General features: G+C 34.2%; 3 protein-coding genes and 1 long non-coding RNA gene across 8 annotated transcripts; 2 read left to right on the top strand and 2 right to left on the bottom strand.

Annotated features, from left to right (window-relative positions):
• Nucleotides 1-4: 4 nt before the first annotated feature.
• On the bottom strand, nt 5-17,683 carry LOC105214047 (hippocampus abundant transcript 1 protein). 5 transcript variants are annotated; one of them, XM_054230350.1, is made up of 10 exons: nt 17,576-17,683; nt 16,910-17,297; nt 3,582-3,677; nt 3,178-3,510; nt 2,795-2,986; nt 2,468-2,676; nt 2,275-2,361; nt 2,103-2,200; nt 894-1,175; nt 5-810 (listed from the first exon to the last, which is right to left on the bottom strand). In XM_054230350.1, exons 2-10 carry the CDS (start codon nt 16,988-16,990, stop codon nt 713-715), a joined length of 1,476 nt encoding a protein of 491 aa, XP_054086325.1. In that variant the 5' UTR covers nt 16,991-17,297; nt 17,576-17,683; the 3' UTR covers nt 5-712. The 5 variants fall into 5 exon arrangements, with proteins under 5 accessions (XP_054086325.1, XP_028895517.1, XP_054086324.1 ...); XM_029039684.2 differs by lacking the exons at nt 16,910-17,297; nt 17,576-17,683 and adding exons at nt 7,754-9,398; nt 12,790-13,077; XM_054230349.1 differs by lacking the exons at nt 16,910-17,297; nt 17,576-17,683 and adding exons at nt 7,754-9,398; nt 9,634-10,281.
• On the top strand, nt 2,892-3,511 carry LOC114803896 (uncharacterized). Its single transcript, XR_003752240.2, has 2 exons — nt 2,892-3,027; nt 3,110-3,511. It is a non-coding gene; the product is annotated as an uncharacterized LOC114803896 (long non-coding RNA).
• Nucleotides 17,684-17,906: 223 nt separating the features above from the next.
• Nucleotides 17,907-20,184, bottom strand: LOC105214059 (ribosomal L1 domain-containing protein CG13096). Its single transcript, XM_011187249.3, has 3 exons — nt 19,301-20,184; nt 18,965-19,238; nt 17,907-18,900 (listed from the first exon to the last, which is right to left on the bottom strand). Exons 1-3 carry the CDS (start codon nt 20,080-20,082, stop codon nt 18,010-18,012), a joined length of 1,947 nt encoding a protein of 648 aa, XP_011185551.2. The 5' UTR covers nt 20,083-20,184; the 3' UTR covers nt 17,907-18,009.
• Nucleotides 20,185-20,898: 714 nt separating this feature from the next.
• LOC105214076 (alpha-1,3/1,6-mannosyltransferase ALG2) lies at nt 20,899-22,435 on the top strand. The gene is made up of 2 exons (XM_011187274.3): nt 20,899-21,057; nt 21,129-22,435. The coding sequence occupies exon 2, from the start codon at nt 21,141-21,143 to the stop codon at nt 22,422-22,424; it is 1,284 nt and encodes a 427-aa protein (XP_011185576.1). The 5' UTR covers nt 20,899-21,057; nt 21,129-21,140; the 3' UTR covers nt 22,425-22,435.
• The last annotated feature ends 13 nt before the right edge of the window (nt 22,436-22,448 follow it).

Raw genomic sequence — 22,448 nt, 5'->3', positions numbered from 1 at the left:
CAACTTTTAAGATATGCAATCGGCGAATCGCACTCGTTCTCTTTTTTTTTATTATATTCCAGTACAACGCTAAGTTTAAGGTTTCACAAAAATATTTCAACTCTCGTTATTATTAAATTATACATTTGAACTTAGTGGAGTAGCCACCTAAAGTGAAAAAAAACTAAAAAAACAAATTGCAATTTAGGTGCATGTATCTGCACACTGATGCACTGATTATGTAACTAATAATTATAGCACAACATTGTATGTGGGAACGTTGGGGACATTGCGTACTTTACAAATTTATTCATCAAATTTTGGTTTTCAAAAATAAAACCATAAACAAAGCTCAGAGCTCTTCTTCTTCTTCTTTCTTTTAATATACTACATTTGTTTTTGTGTTTTTTTTTTTTTTGTTTGTTTGTTTTGTTTTATATACAGCACATACATACATACAGAACGAACATGCATACATGCATTAAAAATACATTTGCTCTTTTTAAATTAAAGTTAAAATTATAAATAACTTCAGTATAGGAATTCATTTTGTTATTAGCTTAAAATTTAGCAACTACAAAATAAAAAAAAAGTCAGCACTTATTTAAGGTTTCTTCTTATATCTTTTCATTTCTATACTCTATATTCCTCTGCTCTGCATTTCACAAATTCTTCGAAAAATACGAAAACAAATATGTCCTTTTTTATATATTTGGTTTTAATTTACTAAAAGCTACAATTGTGCCATTGAGTCGGATCGCATTAGTGGTGCTAGTGGACTCGTCGACTTGTTGCCGCACTCGATTTCGTACTGAACATCCACAGAGGCACCTGCAAATGCAATAAGAAATGCGATTTTATAAAATTTCAAAATATTGCCGTTATAATTATGAATGTGTTTGTGTAACATTTACGCTTTTTTTCACTTGATGTTCGATTCACATTGATATCATTTTTGTCTGGAATGTAGATAGCAACCAAAATCGCTAGTATAACCATAAGTGCGCCAATAGCGAATGGTGGACCTGGTATCAATTCTGTGTATTTATTACTCTCGTTTTGTACTGCGTCATCAGGTTTTGCCAACATGTCATCGTTCAAGTCCACATTAAATAAATAGAAAACTACACCAAATAAAGCCGGGCCCAAACCATTGCAAAGACCACGCATGCCAGTGACCATTCCTTGAACGGCACCTATAAAGAAAATTTTATTTATTAAATATAGATTTGAACCAAAAGTGTAATTGTAATATTGAGTTAATATGATTGGTGCATATTAGTAAATCGGAAAGTGACTCTCCTAAGTTTCTGAATTAGAAATCCTATACAAAAATTGTACCAATATTCATAATACCGGACGTTGGTTAAATTTTTATTGGGAATTGATTGAATTTAAAGTTCTCAAAACGATTCTTTAGTTACCGAAAGTCTCAATTTAGCTAACGGTACTTTAAGAGACAAATCTGGAGAGTATAAGCGAATTTAATATCAAAGAATACAATAAGTTTTCTTGTTTTTTTAATAGATAAACTCTTTAAGGATTGAGTTTTTCATAATCTTTACCCAGAGCGCTGCCTAGCGGCCACTTTCGGCAAATAACAGAGTCACACACATTTTTTCTGTCATGACCTTGGGGTTTTACTATGTGTGCCTTATGTTTTTGGGGTCGCTAAATCCGAATCCGAGGATCAGGGTATTGAAATAACCCCAGAAAGCCAAAATGGCGGATAGCGTTTTTAAAACTTCATCGGATTCGCTTGAAACTCGCACTCGGAGGTTTTCGGCGTCGCTGATTACGAATCCGGTGTCGGTTTTTCAAAATTTCAAATGGCGGACACAATATGGACGTTATTTTGAAAAATTCATCGAAATCGCTTGAAACTTGTTATTCGGGGATTTTCGGGGTCGCTGATTACGAATTTAATGTTACTTTTCAAAGATTCAAAATGCGAACCAATATGGGGGACATCAATATGATTAAAAAAGGTGATAAACTCCGTTCTCTCTATTGTTAGGCCTTCGAATCGGCCGCCTTTTTAACTGGCCAAGCACACTCTACTCGCCAGCGTTCTCATTGGCATTATGCTTGCGATTTTTCAATTAAAAAATAATACCGCTCACCTTGTCTGTCTGGATGCGAATGGATTGAAACAAAAGCGCTTATCGCTGGATAAGTTATCGAACCGAGTGCGGCCAAAATGCCGGCTGCCCACATCATCCTGCAACGAAAAGCAACACAAATTAATTATTCGAAAGCAATCACAAAAACAAAACAATTGCATTTGCAACTCACCATGACTTACTGCCAAGTCCATACCACAATAATTGTAACATTTCTAGTACTAAACCTAAAATAATAGTATTTTTTGCACCAAATACCCTGCAACAACAACAAATTGAATATATGTATTAGAAAGTTTTGCTTACATAAACGACAAAGATAGTAAATTCAATCTGTAAATGCAAGTCATCATGCACATACTCACCGCATTAGATAACCCAAAGTCACTTGCACGGATATGCTTAGCGTACCAACAACAGCAATGAAAACGGCCACTTCCATTGAATTGAAGCCCATTTTCAATTTCAAATAAACAAATATGCACGAGTATTGCCCCGCCTCAGGCAGATATGACAAAAGCACAGCGACACATTGCATTAGTATGGTCTGATCGGAGCCTACCTTCCGCAGCGCCTATTCATTATACAAATTACAACAAATTAAAGTCATTTAATATACATCACTCAACATATATACTATATATACATAATGCTAGCATATAGTTGAGGTTAATACGCATTTGCTAACTTACGGAAAAGGGATCAGCCTGCTCCCAGCTAATGGGCGCGCCCCAAGATGAAGGACGAATTTTTTCTGGCAAGCTTTCGGGCACGGCCACCAATATGAAGAAAACATCTAGAACCGCTATAGCGGTGGCTAGCGCGGCCACCAATGTATCGCCATACGTCTCCATTAACAAAGCGCCGAGTGCGGGCGAAATAACCTAAAAAGAAGCATACAAAGTGGTTGAGTCTACATACTATGGTATTTATTGCATTTGTTTTTTTTTTTTTTAATACTATTTTAGCTTTAATTAAGTTTGCCACTTGTCACACACATTTCTAAGGTATTCATCAGCTCAATTAACATGCACACATATAGACAATTTGTATATGCATAGAGTTGTGTACATACCAGACTGGCGGCGAATGTTGCTGAAACTAAGCCGTACGCACGCGAACGCTCCTCCACGGTAGTGACATCAGCCACATAGGCGAACACTACGGAGAATGTAACGGCCAGCGCACCACTTATGGAGATCATTGCGAAGAACCACCACGAATTGATGGCCATCAGCGGTATTGGTGCGCACGTAAAGAATACTGTGATGAGTAGGAAAAATTTACGCCCCCAAATGTCGGAGAGCGCGCCCACGAGTGGTGCACTCAGAAAGGACAAGATGCCCTTAATGCCCATGACCAGTCCGTTCATGAGGAACGTGTGATCGGGAAACGTCTGATTCAGGGTCTGTAAGCAAGAGAGGAATGGAGTTGTGATTAAAAAATAATAATAATAAAGTATTAACATTTCTTACTTACCGATATTACAGGCATTGTCAAAAGACCCCAGGCAAAGAATTCTAAAAATATAACAACCAAAGCATGGTACACGCTGGGCTCGCCAATGCCGGAACTCTGCAAAAAATTACAAATTTAAGCATTAAATATTTTGGTAAATATATTTATGTGTACAAAAAATTAAATATGGTTAAAAAATATAGAAAATGATAAAAATTATATTTCAGCTCAGTCTGGCTTAGTTCAGGGTTAAATTGTCGAAATTGTCGCTTAAAGCCGTTGAACTCTTATCTGCAATTGTAGTGGTATGGTTAACATGAATAAATTTTTTAAATTTATATGCTGTGGTTTTTACAGGGAATATGTACATTTGGCTTTAAAACCCAAAATGAGCATAGTCTAAAAATAACTTAGATTTTGACATTGTATTGTTTCAGCTGAAGTCAAGGTCACGTGTCTCAATTATTATAAACAACCTATATGAATGTCAGACACTATTTCTAAATATCTATCTTAGTGTCATCTAGCGATAAACCCGTTTTAATTTTAATACATATAAACAGATAGATATAATTACTGTTAAAAATAGTCTAAATTCGGTAGAGCTCAAATTTTTCTTTCATTCAATACTTTTGGTATAGCCTACATATCTTCATAGTATAATTACCAACGTCATACATATGTACTTATGAAGTGACGCATATTTTCTGAATACGAGTATTAACATATGGCATGTATAAAGAGAGCTGTTTCATCAAATTATTCAAACAACAATAAACAAACTGGAGAGAGGCAATATTTACCAAGGTAATGGTGCTACTGAAAGAGATTTCCAAACATTTACAGTAGCTTATTTATTTACCTTTAATATAGAGATATTTATATGTATATGTTATTTCAAATGGCTGTTTGCGGGTAGGAGCGAATAAATAGGCGATGTTTTCAGGTGCTTAATAATATATATATTTCACTACTGGGAAAAGGTTTCAGCGGTTTTACTCTAGCGCATATATAGTCATGTAAGGTTGATGTTAAGCAGAAGAGGTGATTTATATTTTTTCTTAAAAAAAATATATTGTTTGCACATTTTATTATTTTATTAAGAAAGACTGACTAAGCTCTACGTGATCAGTTATACCAAATATGTATATTTAACACTGCATTTGATTTGATTTCATTAAATCACAGTTATTTATTGTATTTGCATACTTTGAATTATGCAAACATGTTGTTGAGCTCATAAAGTGTACAATGGAATACATACATATTAAAATTTATTCGAAAAAAACAAGATTTTATATCTCAAGTTGAATTAAAGCTATTTTTAAATTTTATATTAATTTATATTCAACTATTTTTAGTAGTACTTTGAGCATAAAAAATTACAACGGCATTAAAATAACGTTATTTACATATGTGTGTAATCAAGTATCCATTCATTGTGTGGGAAAGCTTATCTAATCTGATCACTGATTATTGTATTGTCACTTGTAATTCTATAAACATTACAACGCTGGTCATATTTAAATATCATATAGCATAATAATATACTTTATATGTAAACAAGTAAGGAAGGGCTAAGTTCGGGTGTAACCGAACATTTTATACTCTTGAAATTTATTTATTTAACTCTATTAATATAACATACAATTTGACCCACATATTCGTCATATATATGCTATAAAGGTCATTGAAAGTTGGAAACTCTAATATTAGGTTAGAAGCATCGAAGTCCACATGTACTATATATAGGGGCCTTGAAATAGGATATAGGAAGTAGACGTGGTTGTGAACCGATTTGGCCTATTTTCACAACATATTATTGGAATGCAAGGAAAATATCACAAACCGAATTTCATTGAAATTGACCCATAATTGGGCGGAGCCACACCCATTTAAAATTTTGTATACCAATTTAGGTGGAGTCCTTCTGAACCGCCTTAATAATGAAATTTAAGGTTTCTGTTGGTTTTCTTTACTGAATTAAAGCAATTTTAGTGGTTTTCAACATAACCTTTGTATGGGAGGAGGGCGTGGTTATAATCCGATTTCCTCAATTTTTGGATTGTATAAGGTAGTGCCTAAAGGAAACGATTCTAGGAAGTTTGGTTTATTTAACTCAAGTAGTTTACGAGATATGTACAAAAAACTTAGTAGGAACGGGGCCACGCCCACTTCTCTAAAAAAATTACATCCAAATATGCCCCTTTTTAGTGCGATTCTTTGTTCCAACTTTTATTTCCATAGGTTTATTTATGGCTTTGTTATGGCACTTTATGTGTTTTCGGTTTTAACCATTTTGTGGGCGTGGCAGTGGCCCAATTTTGCCATCAATCAAGCAACCTTTCCATGGTGCCAAGAAACAAGTGTGCCAAGTTTCATCAAGATATCTTAATTTTTACTCAATTTACAGCTTGCACAGACGGACGGACGGACAGACAGACATTCAGATTTGAACTCCACTCTTCACCCTGATCTAGCTCGTTAGTTTTGGGTGTTACAAACAACCGTTATATGAACAAAACTATAATCGCCCCTATTCCCGTTGTCGTTATCGTTTTAAAATCACTTATTTGGCATTCCTGTTGGCGTTAACGACATTTATCGAAAATAAATTGAGATTTCCCAATTTGAAACGACTATAGAAACGACATAGAAACAGTCGTTTTTTGTCGTTGCTATAATTGTGAGCGACATAGAAACGACGCGGTTGTTTGAAGGAATATTTGAAGTGAAGATGAAAATTCCAAATCGGAAACAGTTTGAAATTTTAATTTCTGAAATGGAAAAATATCCTGCATATGCCAAAGACTTTAGAAAAGGGATAAATCCTTTAAATTTCGATTTTTTGGGAGCGATATTTTTTTCTCAAAAAAAAAATAAATCTATTCCACCGCCATCTCTCGTCGGAAATTGTTGGCATTAATAAAATTGCATTTTTAATATTTAAGAATATATTTAAGATATGAAAGATCTTAAAATTCAAAACGAAGAAAAAAATAGTACTCCAACAAGAGGAGGAGTTAATAAGCAAATACCCATGTCTCCTTTGGCTGGACCACTAGTTAGAGTAGTCGGATTAGCCAGAAGCAAGGAGCATGAGACGCTGGAAGTATAACATATTTTAGAAAAAAGTTTGGAGGACGCAGATGTCACCACTACTTCTTTTAAAAAATCAAATAAAGATGGAAGACTAACATTGTTGTACTTAAGTACAATAATTACAGTGATAACGTTGTTTAGAGTCAATATAGAATAGCATAAAATCCATTAAGGACTGCTTTAAAAATGTGTCTCGTTGCATAAGAAAGAAATTTTTATATGGGAAAAGAGCTCCTTAAAGTATACTATATAAAATATGTAGACAAATTTCGATAACTTTTCTTAGGCGTTACGATATACTTCAAGAATACCAATTTAGGAACGAAACGACGATAAGAACGACAACGACTTAGAAACGACTATTAAAACGACAACGACAACGGGAATAGGGCCGAATACTTTCTTAGCAACTTTGTTGCGAGATATAATCGATATTAGTTATCGATAACAGGATGATCGAAAAAGTAATTGTCTAATTTGAAAAGATCAAGGAAATTGTTTTTATTTTTTTAATATATTTTTTTCGTATTTTTCAAAAATTATCGCAACATCATTAGTGAAAAGTTTGCACGCATTGCCCTTCACGATAGCAGTTTAACGCAAATGAAATGACCATGCCCACATGGCTGATAATGGTTTAAACTCGTTAAAGTTGGATAATTCGAAAGAATACTATCAAAAAGTTAAATGAGATGAAAGATATGGTACCTACAGTGGCAAAAAATTCAAAATGTTCGCAGTGGGTGTGACCCAGCTAACCCATTTATCCACGAGTATGGTTCAAAATGAGAATTTTTTATTGTGCGCCTAAAAATATACCAAATCGGTCTATATATTTACCTTATAACTAAAATTGTTTGAAACGTCATTATAATGTGAGACCCTGAAAATCTATTGACGCATTTTTGCTAAAACCAAATTTAGAAATTATCACGATATTGAATTAATAACGGTAATTCAGAAACCTCATACAAAATACTATTAACTAAATTAAATAGAAATCTATAGTTTTTCTAAAAAGAGAAGAAATGCCTTAAAGTTCACACTTCTACTCTCCATTTTCTCCTGCATATCTCACTCCTCAATCTCACCTTAAAGTGCAAGCATAGCCAACGAGTCCAGTCCACCCAGCGCCATTGAGTTTTCACCGTTACTACCGGCGGTATTGGCATATCATTGCCGCTTGTTACATAAGATAATGCTGTTGTTGGATCATTATCAGCGTTCGCCGATACCGATCTACTATTTTCACTAAAATTAGCAGCTAATTGATTTTGTAGCATTGCACGCTTGGCCAGCATTAGTTTAGCGTCTGGACTTGCGGTGCAAATATTGTCTGTGTCTAAGTCAGTGATAGTTGTAGTTGTTGTTGTTGCAATGGAAAACGATATATTGTCCTCGGATATGGAAGCTGCATTGTTCGACTCGATTAAAAGCTGTGGTTGTTGTTGCAGTTGTTGTGCGGTAGCAGCCGAAGCGACGATCATTTGCAATTGTGCTTGTGTTGCTGGCAAAGCATGTGCGGCATTTTTCTTCAGCAAATTAAAAGCAGAAGCATCCATCATAGCGACGTTGGCGACATCTGCCGTTGTGGGCGTGGAGGACGTGGTGTGTGAGGCAGTGGATGTTTTTGAACCACTATTATCCTCCGTGGTGTCAGCTCTTGAGAATATTGCTGGCGTATTATTAGTGCGTTGTTGTTGTGGTTGTGGCTCCACAAAAGCGGTTGTTTGTTCATCAGCAAGATCGCTGGTCGTCAAAGGATTAAGCGTATTAATGGTAACAACGGCTATAAATTCATTCTTATTGAGATCACTTGCTAAGTTTGCATTCGCATCCCTCGGTATATTACCGATACTGTAGGTGCTGCTGTTGCTGTGACTGCTACTACTGCTGGAACGACTGCTGCTGCGGCTTTTGATTCTGAGTCGGCCTACGTTGTCGTTTTGGCGCTCGCCATTGTTGCACAGCGCATCGGGTATTGGGGCGACGTTCAGCGCCGGGGCGGTGGCCACATCATCGACCAGCATATCCGTGATGGTGGCCTCATCCTCGCTTTCGTCAATTTCAAAACTGGTCGTATCGGCCTCTGTGATCTCACAGCTGGAGACGGGATCGTCTGTGTTGTTGGAAGTTTCGGCGACATCATGAGACGCTGTGACATCAATGCTCATGACGGCGCAAAGTTTTTCAACTTACTGGTGTGGCAAATGTTAAACATTTGCAAGTAATCGATAACTTTGTGCTCGATAACTTTGTTCGATATATAATTTATTTTGATATCGATATATTTCGATAAATAATAAATTTGATTTTCGTTTTATTTAAGCAGTTGCAGCTGTTGCGCCGCGTATATAATATGGTTCTATGTGGTGATGTGTATGTTTTGTTGTATTTATAAAGCTGTTGTACTCAATGTTTGTTCAATCGCTCACACCATTAAGGCATTGGGAATTCACACAATCTTAATTGCACACAATTTCGCTTGGCGTATCACACTCTTTAAACAAAAAACGATTATGCTTCTCCTTCTACTACTTATTCACTCGATTATGCGCTCGATTTGTCTAAGTAATTTGCGTTTAATTTGCTTTAGTTTTAGCATTTACGATCACAGCATGATTTAATCATATGTATGTATGTATGTATGTATGTATATATGTGTGTTGGTATGTATAAGCGATCACTATGGTTATACTGATAAATATTTAACTGTTCGCCGTTTTTAATAAAGCACTTCACGATTGGAATTATAAAATTTTAATGAACACTAATTCATACAAGAACAGCGATACACACACATACACACATACGCGTGTTACTGTTGTGTGTGTATATGTGTGCTTCGTTATATGAATGCGTCAGCGCACACCAAGCGGGTGGAGTGTGAGCAAGAGACGCGCACAATTGATAAAATTAGCAAACTTTTTTTGTTATATATTTTTATGAAGCGTACGAAACGTGTTTTCACCAATTCAATTCAATTCACTTCAATGCTTTTCATTGACTGCACGCGCGTGACAAAGAATCGTTTCACTGCCGCAATGAACCATTTGGTACTGCAAAGATTCGCGGCTGGCTGTGTGCCCTGGCGTTTTATCAAACAGTTGGTGTTAGTTTTTGACTTGTTTACAACTGTTATCTTCTCGGAGTTGTCTGTTTACACACCGGCCTGTCAGCGGATCTGTCATCCGCCAGCAATTTCACATGTTGTTGATCTCTCTTTTGAGACTTTTGCAGACTTATTAAACGCTTGCTATTACATTTCAATGAGCGCAATTACAGCTGAGAATGTACGCGCCGATTTTCTTAAAAGACACTTTTGTTTGCTTTCTTAGTTTTACTTTGAATATTTCACCAAAATAATGCGCTTATTTTTTGCTTAGTTTCTATATTTTCTAAAGCCAAATTTCACGTGAAAATTTCATGCACTTTTGATTTGTGTAGAAACAATGCTTATGTGTTTACTCGTCGTTTTTGCTATTCCCATTTCAATGTTTTTGAAAAAAAAAATAAAATAAAAATAACAACAATGAAATTATGTCAGTCGCTGTACAGGGAGTGCCAGATAATTTAGTTATTTCGCCAGTGATGTGATATGAGTAAAAAAAAAATATTTTAATTTCACTGTAAAGGGTGCTTGCTCACAGCGGACGAAATGTTTAAAAGCATGACATAATCTAAAAGGTGTGCTAATTCGTTACAAAAAACCGGAATGGAATCTTTCAAATAACACGGCATAATTTTTTTTTACTTTTCAAAATTTGTTCACACAATTTTAATTGTTTATTAACAGTTTTCAGTCTTTCATAAGAGGTTTATAAATAGTGAATTCTTCGAATATGTAATGTTAACTCGAAAACTTTTAAAAACCACCTCTTCTTAAATTGTTTACGGAATTCATAGTTAATGAAAATCTTATTCCGTTTCAATTGCACCGAAGCTGCGCTGTCGTAGTGTAATACTTCTAACGTTTTATGATCTTCAGCGCATGCTATGGTGGCGAGGTATACATTTATTATTATTACAACATATTGTTTATTACTTATTTATTACAAAACCTTGTTTATTGCTTGAAAAACGTTCCACAAAGAATAAATGTCCAATCTGTGAAGGCAAATAAAATGTCGAACACTCCATAAACAGCAAGGCGCCGTACACGAATACGAATACAGTGGAACTTCTCTAACTCGAATCACCATAATCCACAAAAAAACTTCGACATAGAGGGACTTCGTGTTATAGAATTTTCATTAAAACATATAAATTTTCAAAAAGCTGTAATATTTAGATTTTTACACAGTTTTATTTATTGACTGCGCATAAAGTTTTATGTACATGCGTTAAAACATGTAATTCATATTTTTATTTGCCTCCATACCATATAGAAGACTTTTTTTTAAATTGTTCCCTGATGGTAAAATTTTAAATTTTGTGTAATGTCCTAATAGAAAAGTTTGATTTATGGAAGGAAATTTGAATGAAATTTGACTTCTATTGCCTCTTCAGGAGTTCGAGTTATGGAAATTCGAGCTAGGGAAGGAAATTTGTATGAAATTTAGCTTCTAAACGCTATTGCCAATTCAAGTGTTCGAGTTATGGAGATCTTCGACTTATGGAAGTTCGAGTTATGGAAGTTCTACTGTATGTTATAAACACCTAGAACAGGCGTAGACGCCTAATCATTCACCTATTTACATATTCCGTAGTGAAATTCGTTAGTGAAGCGAAGCCTCTGTGAACCCTATTCCCACTAACTATAGCGCCTAATTAGTTAGATAAATACAGTATGTGCTATTATTTTTACACCTACTTTATTACTATTGACTTTTTTCATTACGTCTAGCGCAGTAAAAGTAGCAAATAGCAGACGAAAAGCAAACTGAAATGTGCATTTATGAGATGTACGAGATAGACAAAGCAGTCGATTATATTTTTAAAGTGCGAATTACGCTGACATAACTACCAATAAACGATATTTCTGCTTTAAATAGATTTTTTAATAAATTGTTAAACAATTAACACGATTTTTTGCTAAAATAAAAAAGTGCCAATTAAGTATTGATCGCCAGTGTTGTGAATAAATTACGCATACGCCGTGTTGCACCGCATTCGATTAGCTGCGCTTGTAGGCGTGATGTCACAGGCGCACAAGCAACCATTTGTGTTCTAGACACACACACACACACACATGTAGATTTATGTGCTTACATGGTTGGTAATTTTACGCTTTTTTGAATTTTTTCACAAAATAATTGATATAATGAAGCTTATATGCTTATATATGTATATAGTATATACGTATGTGCTACTATGTATACATGTACATCTGTTTGTTTGTATGTGCAATTATTGGCAGCGGCGTGACAGCTGACTTTGAGTATAACACGCTTATGCGCTTGTTGCAAACTCAAACTCATTGTGTTTATGCATAAAAATTCCTTTGTTTGGCCATTCTCGAATTACAGCATGGAGAAAATGTGCAAAAGAGCAACAAAAAAACGTAAGAACGGACAAACCCAGTTGGCACTGTGAAAAAATTAGCAAAAATTCAACGCACAAAAGAGATGCAATAACAAAATTATCGCATAGTTGGCAAACACATACATATACATACAGGCATATGTACATAAGTATATGCGTGCACATATGTACATATGTTAAGGAAGCCATGGAATTTTACAGCACTAATCAGCGAGCGAATATGCACATACAATGAAGATGACATTTTTTTTTCAGCTACTTTATTTTTGCTTTATTACTTTACTGCCACTTCATTGCCTTATTATAATAGGGCCTTAGAAAATCGATAGGACACTACGTTCTATGAACTTTGCGTTATGCTGCATACACTCGTACATACTCACTTAAGTATATGCTTATATATTAAATAACACTTTCATTTTTTTTTCGTGTTTGAGAACTGGACAGTAACTCGCATTGATTAATTGTTACATATGTATGTATGTATATATATAACATTCATAGATACATATATAATATATAACATGCGTGCATACACATATAAATAGTTATAAATAAACACTTTTCATTAATGTTTCTCCATTAAATATTGATTGATGACACGTTTCGAACACTTCGATATCGGTATTTGTTGTTGTATCACATTGTTGTTTTGTTGTTTCCTAATGACATTGACAGGCAAACTTGCACTACAACAAAATTTCAGCGTTTAACAATTTTGTGTTTTGCATTAAATTTAAGCAAACTATTATTGACATTGCACAATTAATTTTAAAATATTTTGTTTTTTTTTTAGTTTATTTGTTTTGCACTATTTTGCTTAAAATTTGTAGAAATTGTAGAATTTTGTAGTATAATAACTAAAATAAAATTGTATATAAAAGGAAGCCGAGTTTTCACGACCGTTCGCGTATGCACACGTTTCATTTTGCACACACACGAGTGGGAAAAGCGTATGAACGGCGAGAAACTTTTGCTTTCCACAGAGCTTTCGATGGCTTTCGTTTTGTTTTGTTTTTACATCTATAATTGGCAAAAGTTTGCTGCATTGGCCCAGGGCCAAATTTGCGGCCAAAGAATGCAACGAAGTTTTGCAGGAATCGTGTATTAGAGCGATGTATGGCAAGAATATTAATTTTTTTTTGTTTGATTCAATAATGCATATGTTGTATGTGTGTATATAAAATAATTACACAAAAATAAGTAAATTATATTATTATTTTCCTTTAAATAATTTTAAAATTAATGAATTTTAATAAACGTTGAAACGTAATTTTTAAATATAATCAAACAATTAAAAAACATTAAATACATTAAAATTATTTTATTTCTATAACACTATATTTCTAAAAAATATATATAAAAAAAGTTTTGTTTTATTGGTATACTAAAAATTGATATTTTAAAGAAAATAACAATAAGCAGATGTTTGTACAAAATTAATCAATAAGCAGATATTTGTAAAAAATATTGCCTACATTTAGGCGCATAAGCCAAATAAATTATACAATTCACATAATTTCACATTTCAGTTCAATTTTTGCTGGTGCTAAGTTTATAAAATAAAAATAATTCGAAATGCAGTTTAAATTCCAGCAGGCTCGCTTGCAAAGCTCCGCACGCAATGTGTATTGCTTCAAAAGTACTTATTTCATTGCGTGCTTACCAACATCATTTTACTTTCATTCACAATAACAACAACAACAAAACTCACAACAACTACAAACATTACATTCGGTAGTTTACTAAGAAGACAGTAGCTTATATAGCATATGTTCACATACAAACACACACACAAACGTAGATATATGTATATTTGCTATGTTTGTTATCAATAAGAAAGAAAAAGCTCTTTTCCTAACTACTATGGTGTGCATTTAGGTGGGAAAAATGGGAAATGAGCGGAAATGAACCCAAAAATATATGAATAGAGAGAGAGAGAGAAAGCGCGTACGAGAGGCGGAGAGGAGCAACAAGCTTTACGCAATCACGTGTTATACGAATACGATTTCATTCACATATGCATTGCTACTATCCGTTATTCGCCCACAGTCTGTTCTGGGAAGCACATCTCTCAGAGATGGGAGAATTCGAAACTTTTTATTTATGATTTCAAGTGCGATGAATGTGCATAAACCGTATATACAAAGCACAACTATGTGTGTGTGTGTGTATGGCATAAGCTTGAAATGCAATTTTGAATTGCATATGTATGTATGTATGTAGCGCAATATGTATTTTTCAGATTTTCCTGCACATTTCTATAGTTTATTTTGAGTTTGCATAATTTATTTGATTTGTTTTTTCTTTATGGCGCAATATTCATGGAGAATTTCCCAGTAATTGGTCATGCATCAGCAGCAAAAAGTACAAACTAATCGCAAACCATTCGTGACATTGCTCGATATTATTCGAAAACAGTTTGCCAACTTGATGAATAAGTCCGAAATAAAACTGTTAATTTCTATGATTGATGTCACAATAATTATAATAATAGTCTGCTGGTCAACAGTATGCTCGCAGCAGAACAAAGTTACAAGTAAAGCCGCGATAAAAGCGCAGCGCAGCAAAACCAAAATAAAGGCATATGACATAATTGGACCACACGTTCTAAGGCTTTGTGTGCAGTGCAGCAGAGAGCATTATTTACATACAGTGGAACTTCCATAACTCGAACTTCTATAAGACGAAGATCGCCATAACTCGAACTTTTGAACTGGCAATAGCGTTTAGAAATCAAATTTCATACAAAGTTCCTTCAATAACTCGAAGTTCTCCATAACTCGAACTCTTGAAATGGCAATAGAAGACAATTTTCACACAAATTTCCTTCCATAAATCGAACTTTTCGACCAGGGCATAATGCAAAAATTAAAATTTTTCTATCGAGGCAGAATTTTAGGAATCTCTCCATATCGCATGGGTGCGAACCAAAAATATGATATTACACTTATGGATTGCAAAAATCATGTAAAAAAGGCATGGGATACAGACGTAAAGAGCGAAACAATAACAAAATTAAACAAACAAAATTAAAGAATACATGTTTCAACGTATTTAAATAAATCGTTATGCGAAGTAAATAAATAAGGCTGGGTATAAACCTACATTTTACGCCTTTTTGAAAAATTGTATGTTTTAATGAAAATTTCTATAACTCGAAGTCTCTCTAACTCCAAATTTTTTTTATGGATTATGGTGATTCGAGTTAGAGAACTTCCACTGTATTTCAGTTGATTTTTTTGTAGATTTTTTTGGATAAAACCGATCTATATTGTTGTTGTTTTTTTGTCATTACATTACTATTGATGTCCATACATGTCTACATAATATGTATTAGACCTTCGGCATTATAATTAACATGTCGTAAAATATATCGCTTTTTAAGTGAATCCAAAATAATAATTTTTTTATAATAATGGATTATTTTCTTTAATCCGCTTAGAAAATGATTTGGGGAAAAATGTTACGGTTTGTATATCAAACATTTTCCGTTATAACTTCGTCTGCTAATTTATATAGGCAGGTGTGATAATGAATTGATAAAATAATTAATATTAAATTGCCTCCAGTGATTCAAGGGACATACATACATACGAGTACATATATATTTAGCCCTCAAAACGATAACTTATCGATAAAGAAAAAAGTTATGATATGAATTTTAAGTCTGCAACGGGTATTTTTTTTTTGGTTTTACCGCAAAACATACGTTAATATCTGTTAGTATGACGTGTTCATTTTACTCACGTCAAAGTGTATATTGAATACAGTGGGCTCATACAAAACACAACTATAACAAATATGTTGAAGTACGTAAATTAAGCACACAATTCTTAAAACTCAAGTGTATATGTATGCATATAGACTGATTTTATACAATTATCTAAAAAAACGCAAACGTAGCTAATATGACATATGTGTTATCTCAAAAAAAATTGTTGCGGGGAATATGAAAAGTAACAGTGCACATGGAATTACTTACATCTTTATTTAAACTAAATTGAATGTAACTGTCTATATGCATATGTTTGCATATCCTAACAAATGCACTTGTATTTTGTACATATAGTACAAATAAATATAAATAAATTAATGTGCACTTCAGTCATTCAACTGCTTTGAACTGGCTATTTTTAGTATGACAATCAAATTAAGCCTTATAAAAATGGTTTATCCTAAAGTAGCTAGCGATAATCAAGAGACGAGGTACAAGCAATTTAAACCAGGCAAAACCACAACGAAAGCAGACATTATTTTAGTGGATTTGTGAAAGAGAATAAAGCTAAGGAATAAATAAATAGAAAAAGCACATGAGTGGTTTTGTAAAGAAATTTTAGTTAAATACCTTATATATATATGTACATGTGTGTAGGTACGAGTCATACGAGCTCCTATACATATGTACAAGCAGAAATAAACATTAAATTGAGGCGACATCAGCACCGCCCAGCTCTAATACTCATATATATATGTGCTGGAAACAATTCATGTGGGTGAAATTAGCTAGTTGCTGACTGGGATCAGTTTATTCATGGCGACAAATGTATTATTTTGGATAATTGTATATGACTTTTAAACCGATACTCCACGAAACTCATTTAGATAGCTATATCGTGCACTTGCTGTGAATCACCACAAATTAGCATTATCAGGTACTGAAATATTATCTCGAGAACATGATTTGTAAAAAACGTGCGTATGAAATACAACTAATTTAAAATAATATATGTAGGTATGTATATATGTTTTATTTTACTTACTGTAATGACCACGTCCTTGATGGCATTCCGATTACGTATCACCATACCACCGAGCGGCTTTTTAATATAAATTTTAGGCATTTTGTCGATACGATTCAAAAATATTAACTTTTTATTTATTTGTTCGTTTCTTGGAGAATATTATGCTACTATCCAACATGTAGGCAAGCAGGTGTTTCTCATACAATTATTTGTCTTGAATAAAGAATACGCCAATTGCACCAATATTGGTGCTTTGTTCGTGATGCACAGGTTTTAGACCCTTGGATACAATTTTCCTTTTGAAACAATGTTAGCACCAAATAAATTTTACTGGAAACACATTTATGTAAACACAGTTGGCGATGTAGCACAGATCCACATATCGCGTTGCGAGGCTTTAGAGCACCTAATGCAAATGAAAACAATTACTTTGCTATCAGCTTTACTAAGATTAGAGGGCTCAGCAATTGGCTAGCTTATCGAAATGTCCGCGTTATAATTCCTTTACGAATACAATAAATAACACATCGTCTTTCAGCCAGAGCTAGAACTATTGTTACGTTAATTTTTTTCACGTCAACGAAATTGCAAACAAATCACAGTTAATTTATAATGTTTTACATTCTTCGCATTTACGAAAGCACTATAGACACAATTATAATCCGTTACGATAGTAATTTCCACCTCAAATGACTATATTTATTATTATTTCCTTAAGTATTTGTTTAAAATGAAATTGTCGAGACGGGCTAAAAGAAAAACACACTCAGAACAAAAATTCATGCTGCCGTACTTTGTGGCCAGTTTGACGTTTCAATAATTCTCAATCTGTCATTTTTCTCTGAACGTTCAGAATAGGGTGACATAGAGTAGTAAATAATTATTTACTTGATTTTTGTGTTAATAATAGTCACCTTGTAACCTACAGACAGCTATATATAATTTACATATACATAGTAATAAAATATTATTTTAATTATACTATAGAACGTAGCTTAGAAAATAAAAATTGCAATTATTTCAAGTTATTTTATTCTTACAATCCAATCTGTTCAAAGTTTTATACATAATAAAAATTTTAAATTAAAAGCAGACTTATAGTAAAATTACTATTGTAATCATTCATCATCGTCTTCATCACTATCATCTTCATTACCACTGGGATTTTCTTCTTCCTTATCATCATCCCCCGCGTCTTCCTCATCACCATCTTCATCATCATCACCGTCCTCATCGTCGTCGTCATCATCATCATCGCCATCATCCTCTTCCCCACTATCATCTTCCTCCACATCCTCATCTTCTCCACTCTCATTTTCATCCTCATCTTCTTGTTCCGCTTCGCTATCATCTTCATCCTCGTCACCTTGGTCTTCTACCTTAGGCTCTTCATCTTTAGATTTACTTTTATCGCTTTTATCAGAAGTTATAACACTTTTTTCAGTTTTAGCCTTCTTTGCTGGCACAACCGCTTGTTTACCATTGGCCTTATCATCCTTATTTTGTTCAGTTGTGTTAGTTTCATTTTCCACAGCGGCGCGCATTTCTTTCAATTTACGTTTACGCTCCACCTCGGGTTTCGATAGCTTCAACAAGTTTCCATCCTTTGTCAGATTGAAATTGGACAAAACCTCGTTAGCTTCGCGTTTCAATTTCAGCGTACGCTGCTCACGTGGTCCGACAACATAGGGTGCCTCCGCAGGGGGCTCTGCAACGCTAAGGAATAATGGCAATGATGATGTACCCGCGATGTTAATCTTAAGATTTATGCCACGTATATTGGCCAATCCACCAGGATAAGAATTCTTCAACTGCTCTATTACGTACATAATATTCTCCACCAATTGATCGTCTGTGAACTTGTGATTACCGATCGGTATTGAGATAAGATCACCCTTGTCTAGCTGTTTGTAAGCAGTACGACGTAGGGATTTCTCAATTTCCTGTTTCAAGTTCTTTTGATTATCCATACGAACCGAGTGAAAGGTGGTACGTGGTTTTTGGAAGACCTAATTTTTAAAATGTAGTCATGAAGTTGAATATGTCATTTACATATATGAATTTATAGTATACCTTTCCGCAAAAACCAGATACGTGTCCTACTAAACGTCCATCGCAAAGGAAATACTCATACGTGTTTCCAAATTTGCGCACAGTTTCAAATGTATTACATTCGGTTCTAAGTTTATTAAATGGTATGATGGTCAGTCCTTCGATGCCGGCTTCACGGAAAATATCTTCATAATGTTGAATGGTTTGGTCATAATCCACTTTGGCTCCACGTTGTAAATCAGACACAATAATAGCAACATCATCATCTTTATCAACTAACGAATGTTTTAAATTGCTAAAATCATAAAATTAATTTTAATATAAATTTGGTAGATTATTATATTTTCAATAACTTACACCTTTACCATACGTTTAGGAACATTGGGTATTTTGAAGCAGGCCACATTTAAGAAGTATTGAAAATCACTAAAAATGGCCGTTTTCTTTTCAGCCACTTCCTTTTCTACCTGCGTTTTCAGGCCCTTTGCTATTTTCTTAACGTTTTCTGCATTTAAAATTGCATTAAATTTGGCTTCATCAAATTCAGGCGCCTTAAATAGACGTTGTACTGGAGCTTTCTTGGCTTTTACCGATTTATTTTCGAGCCTCTTCTTGATTTGTTGTTTTTTATATGCTCGTTTAGCAGCTTTTTTCTTTTGTAAGTTTGTTAAAGGTGTGGTTTGTTCAACGTGAGTTGGGCTTGCTTTTGGGTCCTTTTTCTTTTGGACTTTAGCCTTCTTTTTATCCTTCGACTTCTTTTCCAGCTTAGCCGCAGCTATTTTCGGTACTTTAGGAGATTCAGCCGGTGCAAGTATCAATGGACGTTTTGTAGCCTGTTCCCCCTTATCAGCAGAAACTTTTGTGGGTTTCTTCTTGGCTGGTTCACTTGGAGGATTTTTGCTAACTTTATTTAATTTATCTTTCTTTTCTTTTTTCAAAGGCTTCACAACTTCGACATCTTTAACAATTGTTTTTGCTACTTTTTCTTTTTTGGATTTCGGTGACTTCTCCAGTACAGTAATTGTTTTCTCCTTTTTGTTTGACTTTGAAATGCCAGCAAGTGGTGGTGCCGGCAACTTTGTTTTCTTTTTCTCTAATTTATCTAAAGGTTTAGTCAAAGATTTTTGCAACTTAACCATCTTTCTTAATTAATGTTCACGATACAATGAGCTCTGAAATACAAAATACTGTGAGAAGTAAACACGTGTGTCTTAAATAGTTTATACAGGGTTGTTCGTATTATAAAATGCTTCGAACGTTGCCACACTGCACTAATTACAAAAAGTGTTGTAAAGCACAAACAAAAATTTGATTTTGAAGTCAGTGGTAATTATTTTAAATTAATAAAATGAGGTACAATTAAAAATGTTATGAAAAGAAAAAATAGTTATTTGAGATGATATATACTTCTTTGTTGGTTTAACGCATTTGACGTGTTTAGTGCAAAACAGTGACAAACGTACTCATGTACACAAATGTTTACTCATGAAATAAATTTCAAAAAAATATATTTTTTCTCTTCTATTTATGTAAGAGTTAAATTTCCAGCTTCATAATAGTGGTACTCATTTAACGTCGTAAACGTATGGCAACATCGCAAAATTACAATGTCGTAAAACAGCTGTTAATTTTTACATGCATTTCATTTTACGACAATCTTGCAAATATGCGAGACCTTTTTTAGTGGCATTCATGGCATGCTTATAATTAATTCACAATAAGCTGATAGGCATTCATGGCATGCTTACAATTAATTCACAATAAGCTGATATTACCACAATATTGCCAAAAAGCGCTCATTTAACATTTGTTGCCATATTGCAAATTTACTATATTTATATCATTGCAACGTTAAATGAGTACCACTAATAATACTTCAATTGCTACAATGCTAAGGTTTTCAACACAGTTTTCTAGTTTGTTTGTTTCATTTTTATCCAAAAATGACACCCTTTTAAATCAGTTTGACAGTTCAGAATTCTTAATAGTGCAATAAACAGCTGTTTATTGTGTTTAAAATACACGTAAAGTGAACAAAATTGCATTCTTTGTTGATCGATATAAGTGCATCAAATGCGGATTTTTACATTAACTGAATGACAGTAACGTTTTTAGTAAGTATTTGCAACTATTTTGACTTATATTACTCATAATTTATTACATTTCGTTTTGATTTCCATAAAAGTTTACCACATAAATGGTACGTATTCTCTTTCTTCACCCTGATTTGGGAATTGGCGGCGCAGAGCGACTAGTGGTGGACGCAGCGCTTGCTTTAAAATCTCGAGGACATGATGTTAGTTTCTTGACAAATCACCATGATCCAAAGCATTGTTTTAAAGAAACTTCAGATGGCACCTTGCAAGTCCAAGTCGTGGGCGATTGGTTGCCACGTAAGATATTTGGAAGATTCTATGCATTATGTGCATACTTTCGCATGATGTATGCGGCCTTGTATGCATCGTTTGTATTGTCACGACGTGAAAATATTGATATATTCTTCTGCGATCAAATTTCTGTTGGTATACCTGTATTGAAACTAGCTAAAAGCCGGCCAAAAATTATTTTCTACTGTCATTTTCCTGATCAACTACTAAGTGCACAAGAGGGTTATCTTAAGAGTGTATATCGTGCTCCTCTAAACTATTTGGAAGAATTTACCATTGGTATGGCGGATGTGACATTAGTCAATTCCAAGTTTACCTTACGTGTTTTTGGTGATACATTCCATCGTTTGAAGATAGTCCCCGATGTTTTATATCCAACTTTAAACACCGATTATTTCGACACTATGAAAAACAAGAGTTCAGTGAAACAAAGTAACGAATTCGGTGTAAAGGGCTGTGAAGACATACCGCGAAATGCATTTGTTTTCCTGGATATTAATCGATATGAGCGTAAGAAAAACCATGCTCTAGCTTTGCATGCCTTCCGTTTAGTCATCGATACTTTACCATCCACGGAATCGAAACGTTGTCGTTTAGTAATTGCTGGTGGTTACGATGAACGTGTTTTAGAAAATTTGGAGCATTACGACGAGCTTCGACAGCTGGTGATCAAACTCGACCTCAAGGAAAATGTCTTATTGCTGCGTTCACCGAACGATGACGAAAAATTCATGTTACTTTATAAATCAAATTGTCTTCTATACACACCCGATAATGAGCACTTCGGTATTGTGCCACTGGAGGGTATGTACATGTCGAAACCAGTTATAGCAGTAAACAGTGGTGGACCAACTGAGACGATTGTGCACAATTCTACGGGATTATTGAGTGAGAAGCAACCACAGAGATTTGCAGAAGCCATGCTACAAATATACAAGGATGACGCGTTGCGCGAAAGAATGGGTGTAATGGGACACAAACGAGTACAGCAAAAGTTCTCATTCGAAGCTTTCAGCGACAAACTCAATAATATTGTGGAAACTATTATGAAACCAACATGGACGAGAGATATTAATGTAAAAAAAGACGCATGAATTAAATAAAAGATATTACGCCAG

This window comes from Zeugodacus cucurbitae, chromosome 4 (genome assembly GCF_028554725.1).
Source record: "Zeugodacus cucurbitae isolate PBARC_wt_2022May chromosome 4, idZeuCucr1.2, whole genome shotgun sequence".
Lineage (NCBI taxonomy): Eukaryota > Metazoa > Arthropoda > Insecta > Diptera > Tephritidae > Zeugodacus > Zeugodacus cucurbitae.
The sequence above is the reverse complement of the archived record's forward strand: the minus strand, read 5'-3'. Positions and strand labels throughout refer to the sequence as shown.

Excerpts from the sequence above, each read along its gene's own strand:
- LOC105214059 (XM_011187249.3), bottom strand. The coding sequence starts at position 20,082 with ATGGTTAAGTTGCAAAAATCTTTGACTAAACCTTTAGATAAATTAGAG. Across the intron at positions 19,239-19,300 it reads CCTAAACGTATGGTAAAGGT|CAATTTAAAACATTCGTTAG; the intron begins GTAAGTTATTGA and ends TTATGATTTTAG. Across the intron at positions 18,901-18,964 it reads TATCTGGTTTTTGCGGAAAG|GTCTTCCAAAAACCACGTAC; the intron begins GTATACTATAAA and ends TTTAAAAATTAG.
- LOC105214047 (XM_029039684.2), bottom strand. The coding sequence starts at position 8,836 with ATGAGCATTGATGTCACAGCGTCTCATGATGTCGCCGAAACTTCCAAC. Across the intron at positions 3,678-7,753 it reads GGCTATGCTTGCACTTTAAG|AGTTCCGGCATTGGCGAGCC; the intron begins GTGAGATTGAGG and ends AATTTTTTGCAG. Across the intron at positions 2,362-2,467 it reads ACTTTGGGTTATCTAATGCG|GGTATTTGGTGCAAAAAATA; the intron begins GTGAGTATGTGC and ends TTGTTGTTGCAG.
- LOC105214076 (XM_011187274.3), top strand. The coding sequence starts at position 21,141 with ATGGTACGTATTCTCTTTCTTCACCCTGATTTGGGAATTGGCGGCGCA.